At 45.1% G+C, this 20,203-nt stretch overlaps 1 protein-coding gene across 1 annotated transcript in view; it reads right to left on the bottom strand.

The window, feature by feature from the left end:
• Positions 1 to 20,203, bottom strand: part of LOC103360486 (semaphorin-3F-like) — a 51,189-nt gene that overhangs the window by 13,937 nt on the left and 17,049 nt on the right. Inside the window, 6 exon segments of the mRNA XM_008286261.1 lie at positions 876 to 995; positions 2,412 to 2,505; positions 3,451 to 3,540; positions 4,867 to 4,986; positions 8,107 to 8,169; positions 8,252 to 8,412. Of these exon segments, the coding sequence (XP_008284483.1) occupies positions 876 to 995; positions 2,412 to 2,505; positions 3,451 to 3,540; positions 4,867 to 4,986; positions 8,107 to 8,169; positions 8,252 to 8,412 (648 nt within the window).

Genomic DNA, 20,203 nt, shown 5'->3' with positions numbered 1-20,203 from the left:
CAAATAAGCTCTAATGATACAGGAACCAAATTAGGAATACGTTTTTATTTTTAATTACTGTTGCTATGGCATAAAGAACAGCAGCCTGGAGCCCAGACCGGCGCTGTAACTGTCCTAAACTCTGCTCTTTGTTTCTTCCTAGTGACAAAGCTCAATATGGCTTCACAGTTTGCTCCCACTGGCTGATTCACTCCGTCACCACTGGACACGCACACACGGCGCCCCTCCCTGCCGCGACACGCCAGAGTCCCAAATGGGGACAAACCAAAACCGGGGGAAAGAAAGGGGGGAGCGACTAGGACCCACGTAATGGGGGAAGGGGAATATCCGAGAGATTTCACATGGCTGATTAGCAGGACTCAGGTGTCCTGATTCAGTGTACCGCTGCCAGGGGACTGTTGTCAGGGCAACAGGGTCAGAGGAAAATCTGGGAGCCAGCAACACTGGGGGGATTTCGTGATTGATTTGGCAACATCAACTGAAAGCACCCGACCCGCATTTATATGACTGTGACAACTGTGGTTCATTAGAGAGCCGAGGCTACTCCGAGTCATTATTGACATTCACTAATTTCCCCCTGCTACTGCACCACTGACCCTGCTGTCAGACTCTGCAGGCATGCAGCTAACAATCAGTGTAGTAAATTTTATGCTTTGAGTCAAATGATCACTGGGTCATGTGGAGCAGGCTGGAAAGATCAACATTCTTAGCTGACACGGCTCTAGGAATAGACGATGTGCAGGACGGCGTTAAGGCTGGGGCGGCTCGCGTGAAACATTACGGTCTCGAGGAATAAATTAAAAAACGGCCTGGAGAGAGATGAGAGAAAAGAAAATGCTGCTGGATGCAGAACAAGCTGTGAGTTGAGACATTACCGTTTAACCATCTGGAGTTGTACTGATCAGTCCTCATGGCTGTCTGCTTCCCCAGAGTACGGAAGATAGCAGAGTCTGTTCCCATGAAATCGATGTAGACTCCGGCGTACAGCTCTCCGTCTGTCAGTCACAGAGCAGGGGAAGGTTGTTGCAGAGGTGAAGTCATGATGGGGGAAAACATTTTCAGGGTAGAGCGCAAAACATGCTGGCTAGAGAGTCAAGCGTCATTAAAAAGTTGCATCATTTCCCCTGGTCTCATCAAAACCTGGCTGATAGCACGTACAGCAGCTGTGGATATTCAAAGGTAGAAATCTGAACTCCATATAATGACCAGACAAGACGTCATCCAATCAATGAGGTTCACAGGTGTCTGAGCAAAAAACGTTGACCTCACAACTGTAATGAAACTGAACTCATTATTAAGGACGGCTGCATTCACAAAGACAGTTTCACATGAGCTGGATTCACGGTGTACAGGTTCGAGGTCGTGGACATGGTTAGACCCTGTCCTGTCACGTCTGACATCGGCCTCCATAGAAACATACTGATAAGACATTTTAAATACATGAATACTTTCTGCTGTTATTTCCAGAAGCTGAGAGAGATGTGGCTCATGAAATAATAGTGTACAAAATATTCCCAATGCCTGAACCAGGGAAAGTCCAGCCTCCTCTGTTATGTCAGTACGTCTGTGCCAATTATGTAAGTCAACATGTGACGGATTTTCTACAGTTTCGCTCTGGTCAGCTGTAACTGAGTTGACATGGTGCAGCAAAATAAAGGCTTTCTCTGACACACACACAGGGCAGGAGGTCACTGATCAGCAGCCATGTCTGACCACCTGTAAGCTGCTGACAACAGAAGACCACCCACCGACATGCACACATCCGTCTGACCAAATGATGCGCTAGTACGTTGATAAAACTACAACCGTACTCGACCTAAAACCACTAGTTAGAGGATCATCAGTAAATTAAATCGCTAATTGATTCATTGTTTCAGTCAATTTATCACCAAAAAAGTCAGATATTATTTAATTTTCAACTTAAACCTGCACTGAACGGTGAATGCAACCTGCACTGGAGTCACTTCTATGTATATAAATCTACCTCACACGGGTGCAATAATAACCCCTTCACTCCGTGCAACTACCACTCTGCTATGGTAAGTGTTTTATAGGGTTGTGCAAAGAATAACAACAGATGTCTTGTTTGTCTAATGGTGTATATTGCTGGTACACCTCAGGAGCAGCTCTTTAAATTTCATTGTACTTGTATAATGACAATAAAGACCTTTTTTTTCTATTCTATTCTATTTAATGGGATGATCTGCCGACTTTGTGTGATTGTCAAGTGAATAAAGGACACCTAGACGCAACGACAAAGTTCTGCCGCGCCGATGCGGTTGCACACAATCAGACACAAAATGAACCGACTGAAAACTAAACGCATACAGCACATCTTATACGCTTTCCACAGGTAGCTATTTGAAGCTGCCTGCACACGTTAGCATGAGGGAAAAACAGCAGTTACTTACTGATCAAAGCGGAGACGCTGTTAAGTTTGGGGTCATAAGGACATTTTCCTTTCCCAGAATCCACTTTGCCGGGTTCAAGACGGAAAATGTATTCCTGTAATTGCGAAGGAAAAACAGCAATCACTTGATAACAGACTCACTGTGTTTAAGGAACGTTTTGCTTATTGTTTGATCGTTTACTTCACAGGGTTCTTTGGATGCAGTTTTAAATGGCAACAGTAACATGAAGCTAATAAAGCTAACACAGTGAGGTGTGAGTTGTACAGGCACTGAACGCTGCACCGCTGGCTCTGCTGAGGGGAACAAAAAAAGCACACGAGGCCAGTTATCGGTGAGATGGAGAGGTGGAGGAAAATGCTGAGAGCAATCCAGAACTCATCCACCATGCTTCTGATGTTAGTGGCTCACACCAGAACTCGTTATTTCACAACATCTGTGTCAACACTGGTGTCTGCATGGAGGTTTGTGAGCTACGTCGGTCCAATGATGTCTGACAGGTAGGATGTGTGTAACGACAAAGCTGTGTTTTAGTGACAAAATACAGCGGTGGCGGTGTTGAAAACGCTGCCATTCGGACAAAATGAAAACAGCTGTTTGGTTCAACAACTCTGCATATTTGACTGAAGACTTCTTATGTTGTATTAAATGTCACTTATTGCTGCTGAATATTACCTAATGAAGGTCTAGGGGCCAAACTGTTTGTGGGAAAAGAGAGGATCGACATGTGTAGGAGTTTATTTCTTTCTTTCCTGAGAGGCACTTAAGGATCTCCTGGCATGAAAATGGTACATTTTATTTTTTTTTGTTCATTTCTACTCATGAGAAGCATTTTTTCCACACAACAATTACATTTATAGCAAACATCTTGACAATAAAAGTTGTTGGAGACTCAGTAGTTGCCTTATTACCCCAATATATGCATAAAAAAAATAAACATTGCATTGATTTCTTTGTAGTCACGTTGTCACCACTCATCCAACTTTGACTAAAAAAAAATACTCCAGGTGGGCACAAACTACAAAAACTCCCTTCAGCCCACCTTGGCCTCCAAAGGCTCTGATGTAGTGCTGTAGTCTGCTGCCCGACTTGTTCTCCCTCCTGACTGGGGGGCCTGTAGGTAGTGGAACCCCTAAAAACACAGACATGGCACAGTGGGCCGCCTCGTTACCGACAGTCGACAGTCCAGATCAAATCAGTTGATGGCGACCACGACATGAACAGAATCGGAAAATGAGGAAGTGCAAAAAGTAGGATCGAAAAGGTTGACTCGACAGAGAAGATGGAAGGAGAAATGTCGAAGTGGAAGTCAAAGCAGAGTGAAGACGGTGACAGTGACGGTGCTGGATTAGACTCATGCAAACACTCCATGCATAAACCATGCAGGGCGAAGAAAGAAAAGGAAAACGAGACAACTCTCAGTAAAAAAAAAAAAGACTACATAAAAAGTGAAGCAATAAACATGTAGATTTAAAACAATCAGATATAATTTCACATCATTGTTATCATCAATCTCCAACATTCACGACTGAAGCGCCCTCCTGAACTAAATGTTCTATTTTCTAACAACAAGGGCGGGTTTCTGATGTAAAACTCAGCAGGTTGACATAAAATCTGGAAGGGAAGCTGCATCAAAAAGGCACAGACGCAGGTAAAGGAAAAAGTTTTCTGACAAAGTTTGGGAGCTGACTGAGGACTAAAAATGTGTGAAGCCCTCCGCGAAGAATCTCTGAACAACTGGTTTATGTTTACATCTAGTCTTACTGAGAAAAATCTTTACAGCGTGAAGCAACATAGCGTTTGGGCCTTAAGGGAGAAGCTGAATGACAAGAGGCAGACTGACCTTTGCATTGAAATCTGAACCGTCCATTTGGACAGTGAGACTAAACAGGCACAGCGGTGAATGCAAGTGTGTCGACTGTAACAGCTGCCGTAGCTCTGCACGGCCATCGAGCGAGCGAAGGAGGGACGGAGGGAGGGAGGGAGGGAGGGGTGAGCTACAAGGCTGATGATGGATGAGAGGCTCCATCAGTAATGATGGCCTTTCAGAGGCTCTCAGCCAGACAGAAAGACGGGCCACCAGCTCGGCCGTGTAGAAACAGGTGAGGAGGAGGGGGAGGGAGGACGACAGGGAGGGGGATTTTCTTCCATAGATATAATGCCACTGTGCTATTACCACTGCTAAGAGAAGATTGGAGCCTCGGCGATGCCTAAACGGTGGCAGGAACCTGACCAACAGCAATCTTACAGTAATAATGGAGATCTGGACCCAGATCTTTTTCTGCGAGTCCTTCAGACCATGAAAAATCGATGAAAACTAAGAAAACGATGGACGAAGAAGCAGAGCCCATGAAAGTGAGAAGCAGCAGCAGAGGGAGATTGACTGATACGGTTCTTTAGGACGAAGAGAGTAAAGGTCAGAGTGTCTCCACGGCTGCCTGCTCGTGTCTTTGGTTACCTGTGACCTCCGTCCTCGGTCCACGTAGGTGCAGATGGGGTTGTAGGCGCCTGTTCCACACACATACAGGTGGGTCCGGTTCCACGGCTCAATCAGACGGATGAAGTTTCCGCATTCCCCCTGAGAGAGAGGGATCAACAGCAGGATTAGCAACTTCCCTAATTCTGATCCTGAAAATGCAGTGGAAAAGAAAGGGTTGCATAATACGCATGGTTAATAACTCCTCTGCCTGGCCTGAAACCATCCCATCTATCACTTCCTCTGTTGGCAGGCTTGCGTTTGGCAGCTCTGCTCTCTGGCTCCGTGTGACGGCCTGGCCCAGGCTTCAGATCAGACCACACTGTCGGAGGGAAAATGTTTCCAAACACCATATAAGTGTGGTGGCAGAAACCAAGAAAAGCAGGGCCTCTGAGATCGTGACGTGTGTTTGCCACAGGGATTGAGGTTAAACACAATTCAGTGTTCTGTCAAACTTGACAAATGAAAAACATTCTGGTTAGACCAAACAAGACTGTTGAATGAAAATGTAGGTTTTTGGTGAGAACGAGGATTTTAAAATCCAATTAGGGTTTTTATTTTTTTTTTTAGAAGAACACACAAACACACGAATGTGAACATCTCACCGTCGACAGGGTTTCTGTGAGAATTCTTTAAGTGGTACATTTTTTTTTCTTTTCTTTTTGGACCGAAGGCACAGAGGAGCTGCTGGTGAAAGCGGCTTTATGCTTTCGAGGTCTTTCTAATCTGCGTTTTTCTGACCAGCTGTCTGCCTTCCTGGTCTCAATCCACCCAAATCAAAACTCCCGACTGCAGAAATGTGCAATCCGATGATATCTGTTCGGATTTGTCTGTCATGTTTTCTGCTCGCGACAGCTGGCGAAAAAGAAAGGATGTACGAAAAAAAAAAAGATTGTACGCAGGATGGGGGATGAAGCATTTTGGCAGATCTTAGCAACGCGACAGATGCACGAGTCAGAGGTTTCAGAGGATGTGTTTTTGTGTGTGTGTTTAGGGCCTGCGTGTATTATTCAGCGCACAGTGGTGCTCCCCCACAGAGAGCACAGTGGGGATGATTGCCTTTGACCTCCCGCCTGAACCGACATCCCCTCTGAATTGCTGTCGAATTGTCATCATCTGTCATTCGCTAAAAAAAAAAAAAAAGTGCTCCCGGATTGCCAAGATATCTCGCCAATTTTATTTCTTATTCTAGCGATGAAATTTCAAACCCACCTCTGACACACATATGCACGCATACAGTGGGGCTCATACATGCTCACATGAACATACGTGGGCCAATACGTTTGTAGCCGGAGGCGGTGAGAGGCGCGGGTCACCAAACACGCATAAATGAACATTCCAGTTGGATAAACAGCAGCCTGAGCTCTCTACCAGCAGGGGAGAGCAAGGTTATTAGCCAGAGCCTCATCACTCTGTCGGTGCACACCGCTCCTGCCAGCCCTCACCCCTAACCATGGCTCAGACAAGTGTGTGTGTGTGTGTGTGTGTGTGTGTGTGTGTGTGTGTGTGTGTTTTAGGGTGGAGGTGGAGGGGCGGGCAGGATGTGTGAACACAATCAAAAGAGAAGGATCTGGTTTTTATATGAATTTCAATGATGAGTTTCCATCTCTTCCTTGTGGGGGCTGCACTGTTTGGAGTCTTATTAACACTTCAGACGGGCTTCTGTAGCTTCCAGTGGCCGGTTCATTTCGTCTGCTTGTCTGGACAACAAAGGTTAAAGTAATTATTGTGCAAAAAAGAAAATTAGACTGTGCAAAAAAAAAAAAAAAAAATCTATTATATGGATGTTGGTTGGGGCACGGAATATGTTTGCAGCTCTCGTGTGAAGACGCCTAAATGTCGCACGTTTCAAGTTGCTGCTAGAGCTTAATTGGTGGCAGCTGTATGCAATCAGCAATCAGGGATGCAGAGACAGTAAATAAGAGCTTCGCAGCCAATCACGCGTCAGGAGGAGCTTTACAATGCCCTCTATTGACCCCAGTGTGGTGTTCAAAATTGTAGAAAACACACTCAGAAGCTAACACCAGATTAAATGTGCGGCAGGTGAAAAGGGATTCAGGTGCAGAACCGTGCTTGTATCGGCTGGTGCGATGGGGATGTATTACGCTGATAGTAGTTTGTCTTGAAGGCTGACAAACTGCTTAAAAAGGCTTGTGTGATAATATATCTTTAAGGTTGGTTTATTTGACCGACGGTGCTCGATTTACAATCATATAAAACAGCAGTAAATCTTTATATCTGAGCAACTGAAAGCAGATATTCTTTGGATTTTAGCTAATAAGGACTAAAACAGTTACTAGAAGTATTGTTTTGTTGGTTCATTGAATACTCACATTGGTGTCTTTCCCCGACAAGACACATTCAGTCTTCCTCTGTGGGGCGACAGGCCAGTGGATCTGACGGGGAAATAAGAAATGTGTTAGCTGTAAACTCATGTTGAGCTCATCCAGTTTCATGTCTGCGTGGAGCTTTTCTTACGATGAGCGGCTCCTTGTTGATGTCGTGCAGATCCAGAGAGAGGATGTAATCTTTGCTGCCCACATACATGCGGTCGTGGTCCTCGTCCATGCGGAGGATCCGATAGTCGGTGGAGTTCAGCAGAAAGGAGAAGTGGTGAGCGGTGCCGGTCGACTTTAACTCTGCAAAGAGTGGAAAATAAAGGGTTTTATTCATACTGCGCCTGTAATTACTGGAGTAGAAAAGCACACAATGAAAATTGGGAAACCCAAACCACAGACACAGTCGCAGGAAATGTGTGTAGGCTGCTCGCTTTGGCACAGACATCCCCTCAGAGTAGGCTAATGTTAATAGTCTGAGAGTACGCTAGCGGTGCCAAACCTACCATCAGACTCTCCTAAATTAATTTACAGAAGCTGTTTTTGTCTCCTCACAGCACTACAGTTCCATCCTGCCATCCCGGGGTTATGCACAGGATGAATCTGGTTCTTGACAAAAGCAGGAAGACGTACAGCAACCGGAGTCCGAACCAAACGGCGACAGACAAGCGATAGATCACCCACTGGTTATGGCAACAGCAAAAAGTCACATAGCATTCCTTCTATTACAAAAGGCCCGATAGCTGATAATGTTCAAAGCCTGACAGTCCGACCCTGGGTCTTATTCACCTGTTTTCAATTCTGTCAAGCTGTGAGGAAGATGATAGCCTTCACTATAATCTCTTCTCGTGAATTCCCCGTGTCAACAGCAGNATTGAATACTCACATTGGTGTCTTTCCCCGACAAGACACATTCAGTCTTCCTCTGTGGGGCGACAGGCCAGTGGATCTGACGGGGAAATAAGAAATGTGTTAGCTGTAAACTCATGTTGAGCTCATCCAGTTTCATGTCTGCGTGGAACGTTTCTTACTATGAGCGGCTCCTTGTTGATGTCGTGCAGATCCAGAGAGAGGATGTAATCTTTGCTGCCCACATACATGCGGTCGTGGTCCTCGTCCATGCGGAGGATCCGATAGTCGGTGGAGTTCAGCAGAAAGGAGAAGTGGTGAGCGGTGCCGGTCGACTTTAACTCTGCAAAGAGTGGAAAATAAAGGGTTTTATTCATACTGCGCCTGTAATTACTGGAGTAGAAAAGCACACAATGAAAATTGGGAAACCCAAACCACAGACACAGTCGCAGGAAATGTGTGTAGGCTGCTCGCTTTGGCACAGACATCCCCTCAGAGTAGGCTAATGTTAATAGTCTGAGAGTACGCTAGCGGTGCCAAACCTACCATCAGACTCTCCTAAATTAATTTACAGAAGCTGTTTTTGTCTCCTCACAGCACTACAGTTCCATCCTGCCATCCCGGGGTTATGCACAGGATGAATCTGGTTCTTGACAAAAGCAGGAAGACGTACAGCAACCGGAGTCCGAACCAAACGGCGACAGACAAGCGATAGATCACCCACTGGTTATGGCAACAGTAAAAAGTCACATAGCATTCCTTCTATTACAAAAGGCCCGATAGCTGATAATGTTCAAAGCCTGACAGTCCGACCCTGGGTCTTATTCACCTGTTTTCAATTCTATCAAGCTGTGAGGAAGATGATAGCCTTCACTATAATCTCTTCTCGTGAATTCCCCGTGTCAACAGCAGGAGAAAAAAAAGAGGCCGAGTGCACATCAGATTATATCAAACATCGCCACGTACTTTCCTCCATATCACTGTTGGAACTATTTTGAAATAAAACGGCTCACGTAGTGCTCGGGGCGGATCGCTGGTGTGTGAGTTTGAGTTACACTCTGGGCGTGAGGGGAGATAAGTGGAGGTCTGGTGCACAGAAAGCAGCTTTTCTCCCGGTTCTCCCATTAACCCTCCCTGAATCTGATAGAATTTCTCCCCGTTTCTCATTTTCTCTTTCAGACTGTGCTTGGGAAAGTGGAGATTGAGAAAGTTGAGCCTGCACTTGTGCTGCTCTATTTGTAGAGAAAAACCTGAGGACCCGATGGAGGACCTGTTCACGTTCCACTTCAATGAGACGAGACAAACGCCTCCACTGTTCTGTGTAGCCGAGTCTGAGAGTCACCGGTGATGAAAAAGAACTCCCAACAACTTTCTTTAACTGGAGGGGAAGCAGCAAAGTCTTTTAACTTTACTGGGAGTGAAGGACAGCACGATGCTCTCCACCTGCACAGTTAAAGCACTGACATGAATCCTCTCCTAGAAAGCTTCTCATGTGCTGAGCTCCTTCAGGAACTGTGAAATGCTGTTGTCACGGTGCAGCATCACGGCAAGCAGGTAGTAAACAGAAATAGACACGGCTGTCACCCGTGTAATTCTCATAAGTTGCCTCCAGAGTCATATGCTTTAATACTCGCTCCTATTTCCATGGACGGAAATGTAAAAACTTGTGGTGATTTATGGGATGTTTGGATGTGTTTGCACAATGAATACCTCAAAATATTGTAGTGTGTAACCGAGCATAACAGTTTATAGTTTTACTGCTCATCACAATTAGCCTCACTGCTCATTAATAAACTGGACTGCTGCTGACTCACATTGAATGTGTTTGATAAAACAATGGCAGCTTCTACCGTGAAGCAGTTGAAGGTACCACAACGTGTTTGTCACAGACGTCAGCAACGACTGCAATCATTCTTTAATGCGAGAGTTTTTTGAGGGCAGATTAGTTTTAAATATTCCAGGGACACATAGAGTTCTCCAACTCCTCGGCAAGTTGATCAACTTCACTGATACTGTGTGAGGAAACCACTTGAAAAAGACTGATTATTAATACATTTCTCAACTGAAACATCCATCCATCCATTATCTATACACCGCTTCATCCTCACTAGGGTCGTGGGGGGGCTGGAGTCTATTCCAGCTGACTCAGGGTGAAGGCAGGTTCACCTGGACAGGTCGCCAGTCTATCACAGGGCTACACTTAGAGACAGACAACCAAGCACACTCACATTCACACCTACAGACAATTTAGAATCACCAATTAACCTCAACATGTTTCTGGACTGTGGGAGGAAGCCAGAGAACCCGGAGAGAACCAACGCTGCACGGGGAGAACAAAGAGACTCCACGCAGAAAGATCCCAGGTGTCCTCACCGGGATGCGAACCGGCGACCTTCTAGCTGCAAGGCAACGATGCTAATCACAAAGCCACGTTGCAGCCCTTAACTGAAACATGAGGGTTTGTTTTTTTTTTGCTTATTCTGGCAGCACTACCAAACTGCAGCTGAAATCTTGGGGATTTTAACTTTAGTGGATATAGATTTCTACCCTGTGGTGCAGGTGTTGGCTGCAACCTGATGACATGCCTCTGGATACTCTGCAAAGCGTCCACACCCACGCAAACATCTCAGAAACACTTGGAGAAAACAGAAAGTACAGCACGACTCTTCCTCCATGAGCATCCCGTCTCATCTTCCATCCTTGTCTGCTTGTCAGCCGCACACTCGGCCAGCTCTGCTCCCGGCAGGCCCAGCCGTCCAACGATACTGGAGCTTCAGGGACATCAGATGTCACCAGCTGATGTCCCCCATTTATCACCTCCGCACTCAGATTCACACTCGGGGGGCATCAGAATGGGAGCCTGCCGCCGGTGGTGGCCGGCTGTCACGAGTCTGACAGTTAGGTCACGGCCCGACAGGCAGACAGACAGATAACCTATCGCATTACAAATAACATTCGTCAAACATTATCAGTTAAGAACTTTAAGTGTCCGACAGCCTGCCGTGTTTCTCTCAGGGTGGTATTTGACTCAGGGCGACTCGATCAATATCTTTAAAAAAACAAAAAAAGCCCAAGGTCAGCTCTTTATAACGACTGAATGCTGACAAACTTTTTAATTTGAGGTAGTTTTCCAGCATTTTGCAGCATTCGCACAAAAATAACACAAAAAAAATCTGTCACATTCTTTCAAAACAGCACAATTATCATTTTTCTGACAATTTACAAGCTCGGAATTATATCTAATTGTGGTTTGGACAACTTTTCTTCATTCAACAAACATCTTAAAACACACTGCTATTGCCTCGCTCTCCAAAACTAACTGCAATGAGAGACAGAAAATGGAAAAGATGTTGGCTGATGAAAATTATATGAAACAGAAGAAGAGAAAATATTTCATGGAGGTCTGCACATTTCTCAGGAATTAAGAAGCAAGACCAGGCCAAAGCGTACGGCCTCGTTACAGCATTCCTTTTTGCATGCAGCCTTGTGCTTTAACGAAATAAAATTCCACTGCAGGGGATCTGCTTGGCTTGTAATGAGGAAAATATGACTAAACAGACAGAGTTCAAGTAGCAATTAGGACTACATGTAACTGCCTGACACTTAAACGTTGCTTACATGAATTTCCAAACATCGACAGCATATAAGAGCTCCGTTTTATCCTCCGTCAGCTAAAATATAATGACCCTGTAAAAGCTATATATTCATCTGTTTTAATCTGAGTGGCAACCCTGCAGGAGAAGCAGCGCACCTTTGCGAGATGAGACACGCTAAAATGCATTTTCTTTGAAATAATGCCTGCAGCATTGTGAGATAAAGCGTGAAAACAGTCCACCTCAAAGTGCACATACACTCTATTGTCAGCACAAATTTATCTTCGCGGGAGCATTCCTGTGTGGTGCAACTCAGCCCAGATTCCCCTCTGAAGCCAAGTAAAATGTTAGAAAGCAAAACACGACCTTGACTTTGTGTTAAAGTGCTGAATTTACAACCAGCTGGTAAATTGATGACGGGGACGAGTGTCTGTCTTTAAAGACCTCAGAATCTGATGTGTATCACCCAGTTCTGCAGGAAGGTCTTTGTCATCGTTACAGGGACAGAAACAGCAAAATCATCTTCAGTTCGTGGAAAGCTTTTTTTTTTTTCCTGACAAAACCTAATCTGCTCTCCAAGAATGTGAGTGACATCTGCTGGGAAACCGAGCCTCTAGTCCGTCCACCTGTTGATGGGATCCCTCTGAACTGTGGTCACTCTTTGCTCCGTTCTGCAGCCAAGTCATAAAGGTGTTTCGGCCACGCTTTGTTCAGTGGCATCCCCCTCAAAGGGACATGAGTGAGCCGTGTTTTGTATCTGTAAGGAGATAAAGAAAGGTGCGCCACCCAGACACCGGTTCCACTTCTTTTCATGCCCCCATCGGCCTCAGCTTATCCCATTCCTCGCTATCAGAGTGTGTCTCTAGTGAAAGAAAAAAAGGGGGGTTTGAGGGGAGCAGAAAATCCCACATACCTGCCCAGGCATCCCCGGCATGTTGTCTGAATTCCCCGATCTACCCATATTCACATTCTCGTAGTGGAGGTGTGGCCCCACCTTGCTGCAGCTTGTCTGCAGCCAAGCATGCAAGGATGTGTCCCTAAAAGTACTTTTTAAGAACTTCTCTGTCTAAATCCATCTCCGACAGACAATCAAACTGGCTTTCCTTTAATCACACTGGCAATGTTTCAAAACCTCAAAGAAATAGTTTTGGAAATACACTCATAAGAAGATGCCACTGGGATGGTGCTGGAGCTCTGCTGCTATTAGCTCAACCTAAAATAACAACAGTCAGTCTGTTCAAAAATACTTACCGGCACTTCTGAGAGTCTAAATGAACTCACTGTACCCGATCTCTGTACACAATGAGAAATATAACAAGTTGCGGCTTAACCAGGAGGAAGTCGCTGCACCGAGACTCGCCAACAAATTACCGCACATGACTCACAGGTAAAACCATAACTTGTTGTGTCTACATTGCGGCTTGAGTTCAGATTAAACAAAGAGAGACACAAACCAGCTGGAAACCAAAATAAAACCACCTGCCTGACATTGTGTAGGACGCCTCTGAAATGGTTCGGACCCGTTAGAGCCATGACACAGGGTCCATGTGCTCCTGGTCGAGTTCCTCAAGATGTTCCTGAGCAGTTTATGAGATGATCAGCGTCACTAACTTGGCCTGCCAGTGGGTTGTACATCTGTATCAGAGGTGCTGGCAAGCAAGTATATTTTTGAACTTTGGAAAGATTCGGACCAGCTGTTTTTTCCTGCTTCTACTTCTATGATAAGTTAAAGTCATCCACCTCTAACTTCACACACAATAGTAATAAGATTTATTTATATGGCAGTTTGTAATAAAGTTAGAGAACAATTAAAAGGGCTTACATCAATACTCTCCCCCCAAAAAAGAGATTTAAAAACAGGTTTATCAGATCTAATCTAGTTAGTGGATCCTTGCTGTGGTTCAGTCGTGTAAAGCCTTTAAAGTTAAAAATTAAAATTATAAAATCAACCCAACAACAAAAAAGTGAGTCGATCGAATGCAGTAAGGCCAGTATTGGACTTGTATGATCTTGTCTTCTTGTACCGGTGATAATCCTGGCAGCAGCATTTTGAACCAGGTGTAGACACGAGCGGCAGTTTATCAATCATCTCATCTGACTCTTGGCAGCAAAGTGAAGTTTCCAAAATGTTAACTCGCTCAACGAAAAAGTTTTAAGTAAATGTGAGCAAACCTCAGCCACAGAGGTGGCGGATCAGAACAGTCCTCGTGGTCGTACGGATCATTTTTGAGGAACAATTTAATCTTCTGGGGATTTGTAGCTGCAGGCAATCACAGATTTCAAGCCTCCGTGTGTTATTTAGTGTGACTCCTAAGTGAATATTGAACGTCTGCTAGTATCTTTGTGTGTGAGAGCGCAGGATGGAGAGGTCACCGCGGATATCAGAGAGGCTGAGCAGCAGCGGGAGGCCTTATCAGCTCAACCTGTCGCAGTGTTTGCCTTTCGTATTTGCCTCCGCTCAGCACCTCATAATCAGCCTCTCACCACCCATTGGGGTTAGGACTATTGACTCAGAACACATGTCAGTGGAGCTGATTGCTGCTTACCTGCGCCTGTCAAGGAGAAATAATTGGCACCAGATTACGTCTTATCTCTGAGCTTCCGGATGCTGTCACACAGATGCTCTTCACGCTTGTCTGCCACTGATACACCCTGTGTGTGTGTGTGTGTGTGTGTGTAGGTGTGTTCGTAGAAGTAGAGCTCTCTGATCCTCACATCAAATCAGGGACACCTGTCTCCCGCCGCTCAAATCGAAAGCAGGGAACGATTGATTAAAGTAGTGAGTTCACTTCCTGAGTGAAAATGAGAGATTATAACAAATCTATTTCTGCAGTTTGAGATGACAGAGAAGGTTAATTAAAGCACAAGGGAGAAGAAGGAAGATCTGCTTCAACTGACAGCGAAGGTCATTTAGTTTCTCTGTCTCCGATCTGCAAATCTGACCTTCATTAAATTCATGTTATACGATAGCTGCATGTCACAGTCTGGACAGGGACTGGGGGGATTACAGGCAGACAGAGGACCGTGCAAGATGTTTGATTTGTCTTTCATATGTAATTCTATCACTGCTAACTTTTTCTAACAATTTCGAAAAAAACCAAGATATTTTTAAGACTTTTTTTTTTTTTTTTTTTTGCATAATTCTTTGGATATACATATGAAAAAAGAAAGACTACCCAATACAAAAGCCTGAGGTGGGTGTCGGACCAGAACACTGGACTTTCTCTGTGTTAGCTGCCATGAACAGCTGCCCCTCCACAGCTTTGCTGGGCCGCAGGTGAAAGGTTAAAGGACATGAGGGGTCTGAGGTGAAAGCTGGTCTTGGAGCTGGGTGGTCATGATGATGCTGGGGCGGGATGTTTGCAGAGAGCAGAAACAGGCAGAGATGGGAAATTACACCTCCTAACAAACGAAAAGGGGGAGCAGAGACTTTAATGAACCAACACAGCTGATTAACTGATTCGCTAATCAACAGAAATGTAATGGGTTATAAATAATAGTTGCTGATTGGGTAATTTTTGTGGGAAAACCCCCCACAAATGACCTGGTTGTACTATGAATAATAATTAACTATTATTGAAAGGACTGTTTGGTTAATTGAAACATATCAGCTTTTTTAGTGTTTTCGAACACTTTCTGGCATTTTATAAACCACAAGATAAGATTAATGAATATTTAACAATATAAATAATTACTTAAAATCCTATACCGTTAGGAGACAACATGTTTCTCTTCATAAAACTCTAATAATCCCATTTGATGCTCTGTTACACATGATCAAGAATAGCCTAAACCAGATAAATCATAAATGACACTTTCTCCAGCATACTGTCGTATTTTCACAGGAATGAAATGTCATGCTTGTCACACGTTAAAAGGAAGCAGCGTGCAGGTCTGCAACACTGATCTCTGGACTTTAGAGACCATGAACATCACTGGTTGGCTCCTTACTTTGGTTACTAACCCAAGCCTCTGTTTGGGCTCGTGGCCGCCCTTTGCATGCACCAATGTTTATGTGTGTACATACGCGTGGGAGGGAGGTCATGCTGATGCTGCAAGCCGCTGTAATGATGACGAAGCTGTGTTTGTTGTTGTAGCTGCGCTGTCGCTCGCAGGGGTGGCGGCGGCGGCGGTCAGTGGTGACAACGCACTTTAGAGGGATTTTGGAAAGGGCTGAATAATGAGACGGAGCGGGTGTGAATGAGGGAGAAATCCTCCTCTCCCTGGCTGACCTCTGACCTGGCACTTAGAACAAATACTCTCCCTCTCCGTCAGCTGCACCAACACAGAGCCAGATGTACACCGTTGTCTCAAAGGAATCTCCTCATTCCTATTTATAGCTCTTTTGATGCTTTTCAAAAATCTGCAGCTTTCCTGAGCCAAGCTGTCAATAGATCTCTTATTGCTATTATTTTAACCAGCGTGACTTTTAGCATTTCTTTTTTGCTTCAAGGTCATGGTCAGTGTGCTGCTAGCTGGGGGCAATAAGAGGGGGGTAATTAGAAGGTAAATTTAGAGGGACCATTAGCAGCAAGTGTTGATTCAGGCTCCACTGGGGGCAACAGCCACCTCTACCCTCTCTGGGTGTTCCACTCTCCAGTCCAGCACCAGGAACCCACTCCATTCCCCGCGGTCATTTTTCACCCACAACAGCAAATGTGGTGGTAGAGGAGTGAGAATGGAGGGAGGAGTCCCGGGGGTAGAGGAGCCTGACAGCGAACCTAAGAACTTCCATTTATCAAAGCCGGCCGGAGAGAGCCATGGAAACTCTGAGTCGAACTCTAAGAGAGCTCCTCTGTGCAGCCAAACACAGCGAGAAAGAGGCTGAGATCCCCTCCACTGCTGCTTGAGGGGCAAAAAAAAAAAAAAGAGGCTCACAAAGGCACACGGAGTCTCTTCAATTCTAATCAGGAGTTGGAGTGAGGACAAAAACGCCCTGATTGTGTGCCCAAATACACAAAAACCCTGATTAAGATCTCAGCTGCCAGCTTAGGTAGAAAAAAAGAGGGGAGAGAGAGGAGGCGAGAGTTCCTCAAAGTCATGTTTACCGAGAGCTTGTAGTCAACAGGATAAATATATTCCTTTATTGCAAACAGCAAACACATTTAAGGGACTGCATGCGACATTTTTATAAGCATCTTACTACAGAACCGAGGAGATGCTCTCTGCTGGCTTTCGCTCATCGCCACATGTTTAACCAAATAATTCATGGAACAGCTGCATTAGGTGGAGTGTGTGCTGGTGGGCAGTTCAGATCCAGTTCAAACAATGATAGAAGAGAAGCTTTGAGGAAGAAACTGTAACCTGGTGATCCTGGTGCAGATGGAAAAGGAATGAACAGTCCGTCAGGGATGCTAAGGCTGTGCCGATGTAGAATTTACGGTGGACACACAGTCCACCCCGAGGAAAACAACAGTTGTTTCAGGTCCCAAACGTTTACATTCAAGTGACGAAAATGTCTTGTGAATTACAGCTCTTGTCCTGCGGGGCTCGAGGAGGAAATAGTGCGACATTGTTCAAAAGTCACAAAGGCCACAGAAGAGAGAGGTCAGAGTGGGTAGGAAGTCTCAGGAGACCGACTGTGGAAACTGCACTTCTTATCCATGAACTGTTTTTGTGCATTGACAGAACATATTACCATATCGGTGTCCGATGGGAAATGGATTTTTAACAGTAGCTTGCGTGTAAAGCACCGACTCTGGCGCTGCGTTCTCAATCTGAAAAAGCACAAATGATGTGTGCTTTCATGTAATGTAAAGGATTTGCTGGGTTCTTCCCTTCCTAGAAAGTGATGCATGAAAATCGCCAAAAGAGAACCTGCTGTACTTTAACATGTCAGGGTTCAATCCTCCGTGAAATCCTCTTACACTAAACGGGCCAAAACATTTTCTTCTTTTTAATCATCTTAGCCAACCATTCATTTTGACGATCCTCAGACGATGGCCAAAGCCAGATAACCGAAATGATGCTTCCTCTACTTCGCAAAATAAAACTGAATTATCTCCCACCGAGGAGTGATGAGGAAACAAATATCTACAGATCATTCATCATCTTCCATCACCCTCCACAGGCAGAGCGTTTCCTCCAGACCGTGATGTGGATTCTCCAAAGCATCCCTATCTATCTTCAATCATGCCTGGTTAATGCTGTTTTCATTTGTCATCAAGCTTCCTCTGACACCTTTCCTTTTTCTTGGCTTGTCTGATCCTGCCAGCATCCACTAGCCTCTGTCTGCATACCAGTCCGCTGAGATAACAGATGCTTTTTTTTTTTTTTTCCTGTTGATTCATTCCCTCCTTTCTTTGGCACCCAGCATGCCACAGGTGGAAGAAGCAGGGCGATGCGGGAAATGCGTGCAGTGATGATGTATTTTTGCTACGACCGTCAGGCTTCACCCTTTAAAAAAAAAGGCATTTAACTCTTGAATAAAGAGGGCTGTCATGTGCCACGTCTAATGAGATTATGCTTTCATGGTGGATCCTACAGTTGTTTGGAGCAAATTTCTAAGAAACCACTAAAATGCTATGTGGTTCCATTGGCTTGTGTTTTGCATAATTACTCAAACACATGATGGGATTTCACTGCGGCTTCCCAGCTAAGATGGCATTTATAATATTTTAATGAATGACTGTGTCGCCTCTGTCCACAAACATCATGCGGCGTTTTTGTCAGCTACCCTGGAGACAGAAACCGGGACGGGAAGCAACAAAGGTCTCTGGCTGGAGTTGACTGGGGGTATAGTGCGTGTCCTAGACTACGAAACCACCTGGGGAGACACAGTTTTTTTGACCTTAGCCAAGTGACAAAACTTTTTGAGGTCTTTTTTGTGCCTCATTCTTAAAGCAGGAATTCAAAACATACACTAATACAAGTGGATAGAAAAGCACCAAAAAAAAAAAGCTTCAGTGGAGCCTGCTCGTGGTGACTCACATCGCGCTGCATTGCTTAGAACGGTGTCGAGCTTGTATCAGGTGTGAAATGGGATGATGACAGATTTGAGGTCTGTCAAGTGACTACAAAACTGGCCTCAGTCTTAAATTGGCAGACAGGGCAGCGGGTTGAGCTTCAGGGTCATCGACATCTGTGAATTCATCACACAACAACCCACTAACAGGGGGAGCGCCAGAATCCCCATCTGCCTCCGCACGGTCAACATAATGCTGCAGACCCTGCTGCTGCATGCACCCACTTGACCCCGCGTCACTGCCGGACAAAGGCAGGGTCACCCCCAACCAGGTACGTGTCAGCACAGATCCCGAGTCGGGCCTTGTGCACTAATGCCGTATGACAGGCGAGGGACAACCAGATAATACTCGACAATCGGGCGGCTGGTTGTTGAGCAGTGCGGCGTGGTCCTCAGACGGGGTGTCGGGAGTTGGGGCCTGCAGCGAGGACGTGCTCATTTGTCTGACAGGCTTTGTGCTGCGAAAACAAGGAAGGAAATCTCCTACAAAGGCGGAGGCGGTAGACGTGGAAACTTCTTCGAGTTGAAATGAACTCACAAGTGGAATATCCCCTCCGAGCACATTTTTTTTTTAGTGGTACTTTTCAACAACTATTGGCTCAGCTGTCATGAAATTGCACGTCTGTGTCAGGATGGATTATAATAACTCTGGTTCTATTTATTTCTCACTTATGTATGACCAAATACCTCCAAACTGTGCCTTTTATTTGGTACTAAATGGTAAAATAAGACGATGGACGTGGTGAACATATATGTGCTAGCAGTGTGTCCATGTTAGCTGGTCGCACAGTGCCACGAGCATGGCCATAAATCTTGTTCCTCTGAATTATTTGCTTCCAATATTACAGGGATAAGCAATAAAAGATAAATATTTAGTCATGCAGCTGCCACAAGAAGTCATAGTTGCTTGACACCTCTACAAAGGTCAAGATTTTTCAAAGCGCGCTCCCTCCAGACACGTTCTTCTGCACACGGATCAAACCCAGCATTCCTTCAGTAATCCATTCCATTAGTGGCCCGACTGTGCAACGGTCAGCCAGCAGATCAATACGGCGTTGACCTCAGCGGATAATTCTGAAGATAATTACACTCGGAGAAAGCCTCCGTCTCCCCGTCTTTTAAGCCCTGCAACAACAGGCTTGAATAAGGAAAACAAATTAACGAGGAAAACACACAGACAGTCCTTGAGTATATTCTCAAACAAACACACAGATATTCCCCGACAAGTTATTAGAGGCAACACCTGAGCTGTTATTACTTGGGAGGAGTGTATAGGAACAATATTATCTCTTCTTCTTCTTATGGTTTGGGTGAGAGCTGTTGAGCCCCAAAAATGTACAGAGTTATTTTCTAGAGTTATATTTCATGGATCGCAGTAACTGGATCCTCTATAGAAAGGGTTAGAGGCGGCATATGTCTGTGTGAAACGTCCAGCAGCCTTCTCCTTCTGCAACAACTTCAGACAAACTGATATTCTGTCTGCAGGCAACATCAGTACGTCCAGCATCCCCACTGCCTCTTTTCATCAACCGTCTTGTGTTCGTCTTCTTCTTTTTTTAAATCAGTAACCGGTTTTG

This window comes from Stegastes partitus, unplaced genomic scaffold (genome assembly GCF_000690725.1).
Source record: "Stegastes partitus isolate 25-593 unplaced genomic scaffold, Stegastes_partitus-1.0.2 Scaffold10, whole genome shotgun sequence".
Classification (NCBI taxonomy): domain Eukaryota; kingdom Metazoa; phylum Chordata; class Actinopteri; family Pomacentridae; genus Stegastes; species Stegastes partitus.
Note: the sequence above shows the minus strand (reverse complement) of the source record. Positions and strands in the feature narration are given on the sequence as shown.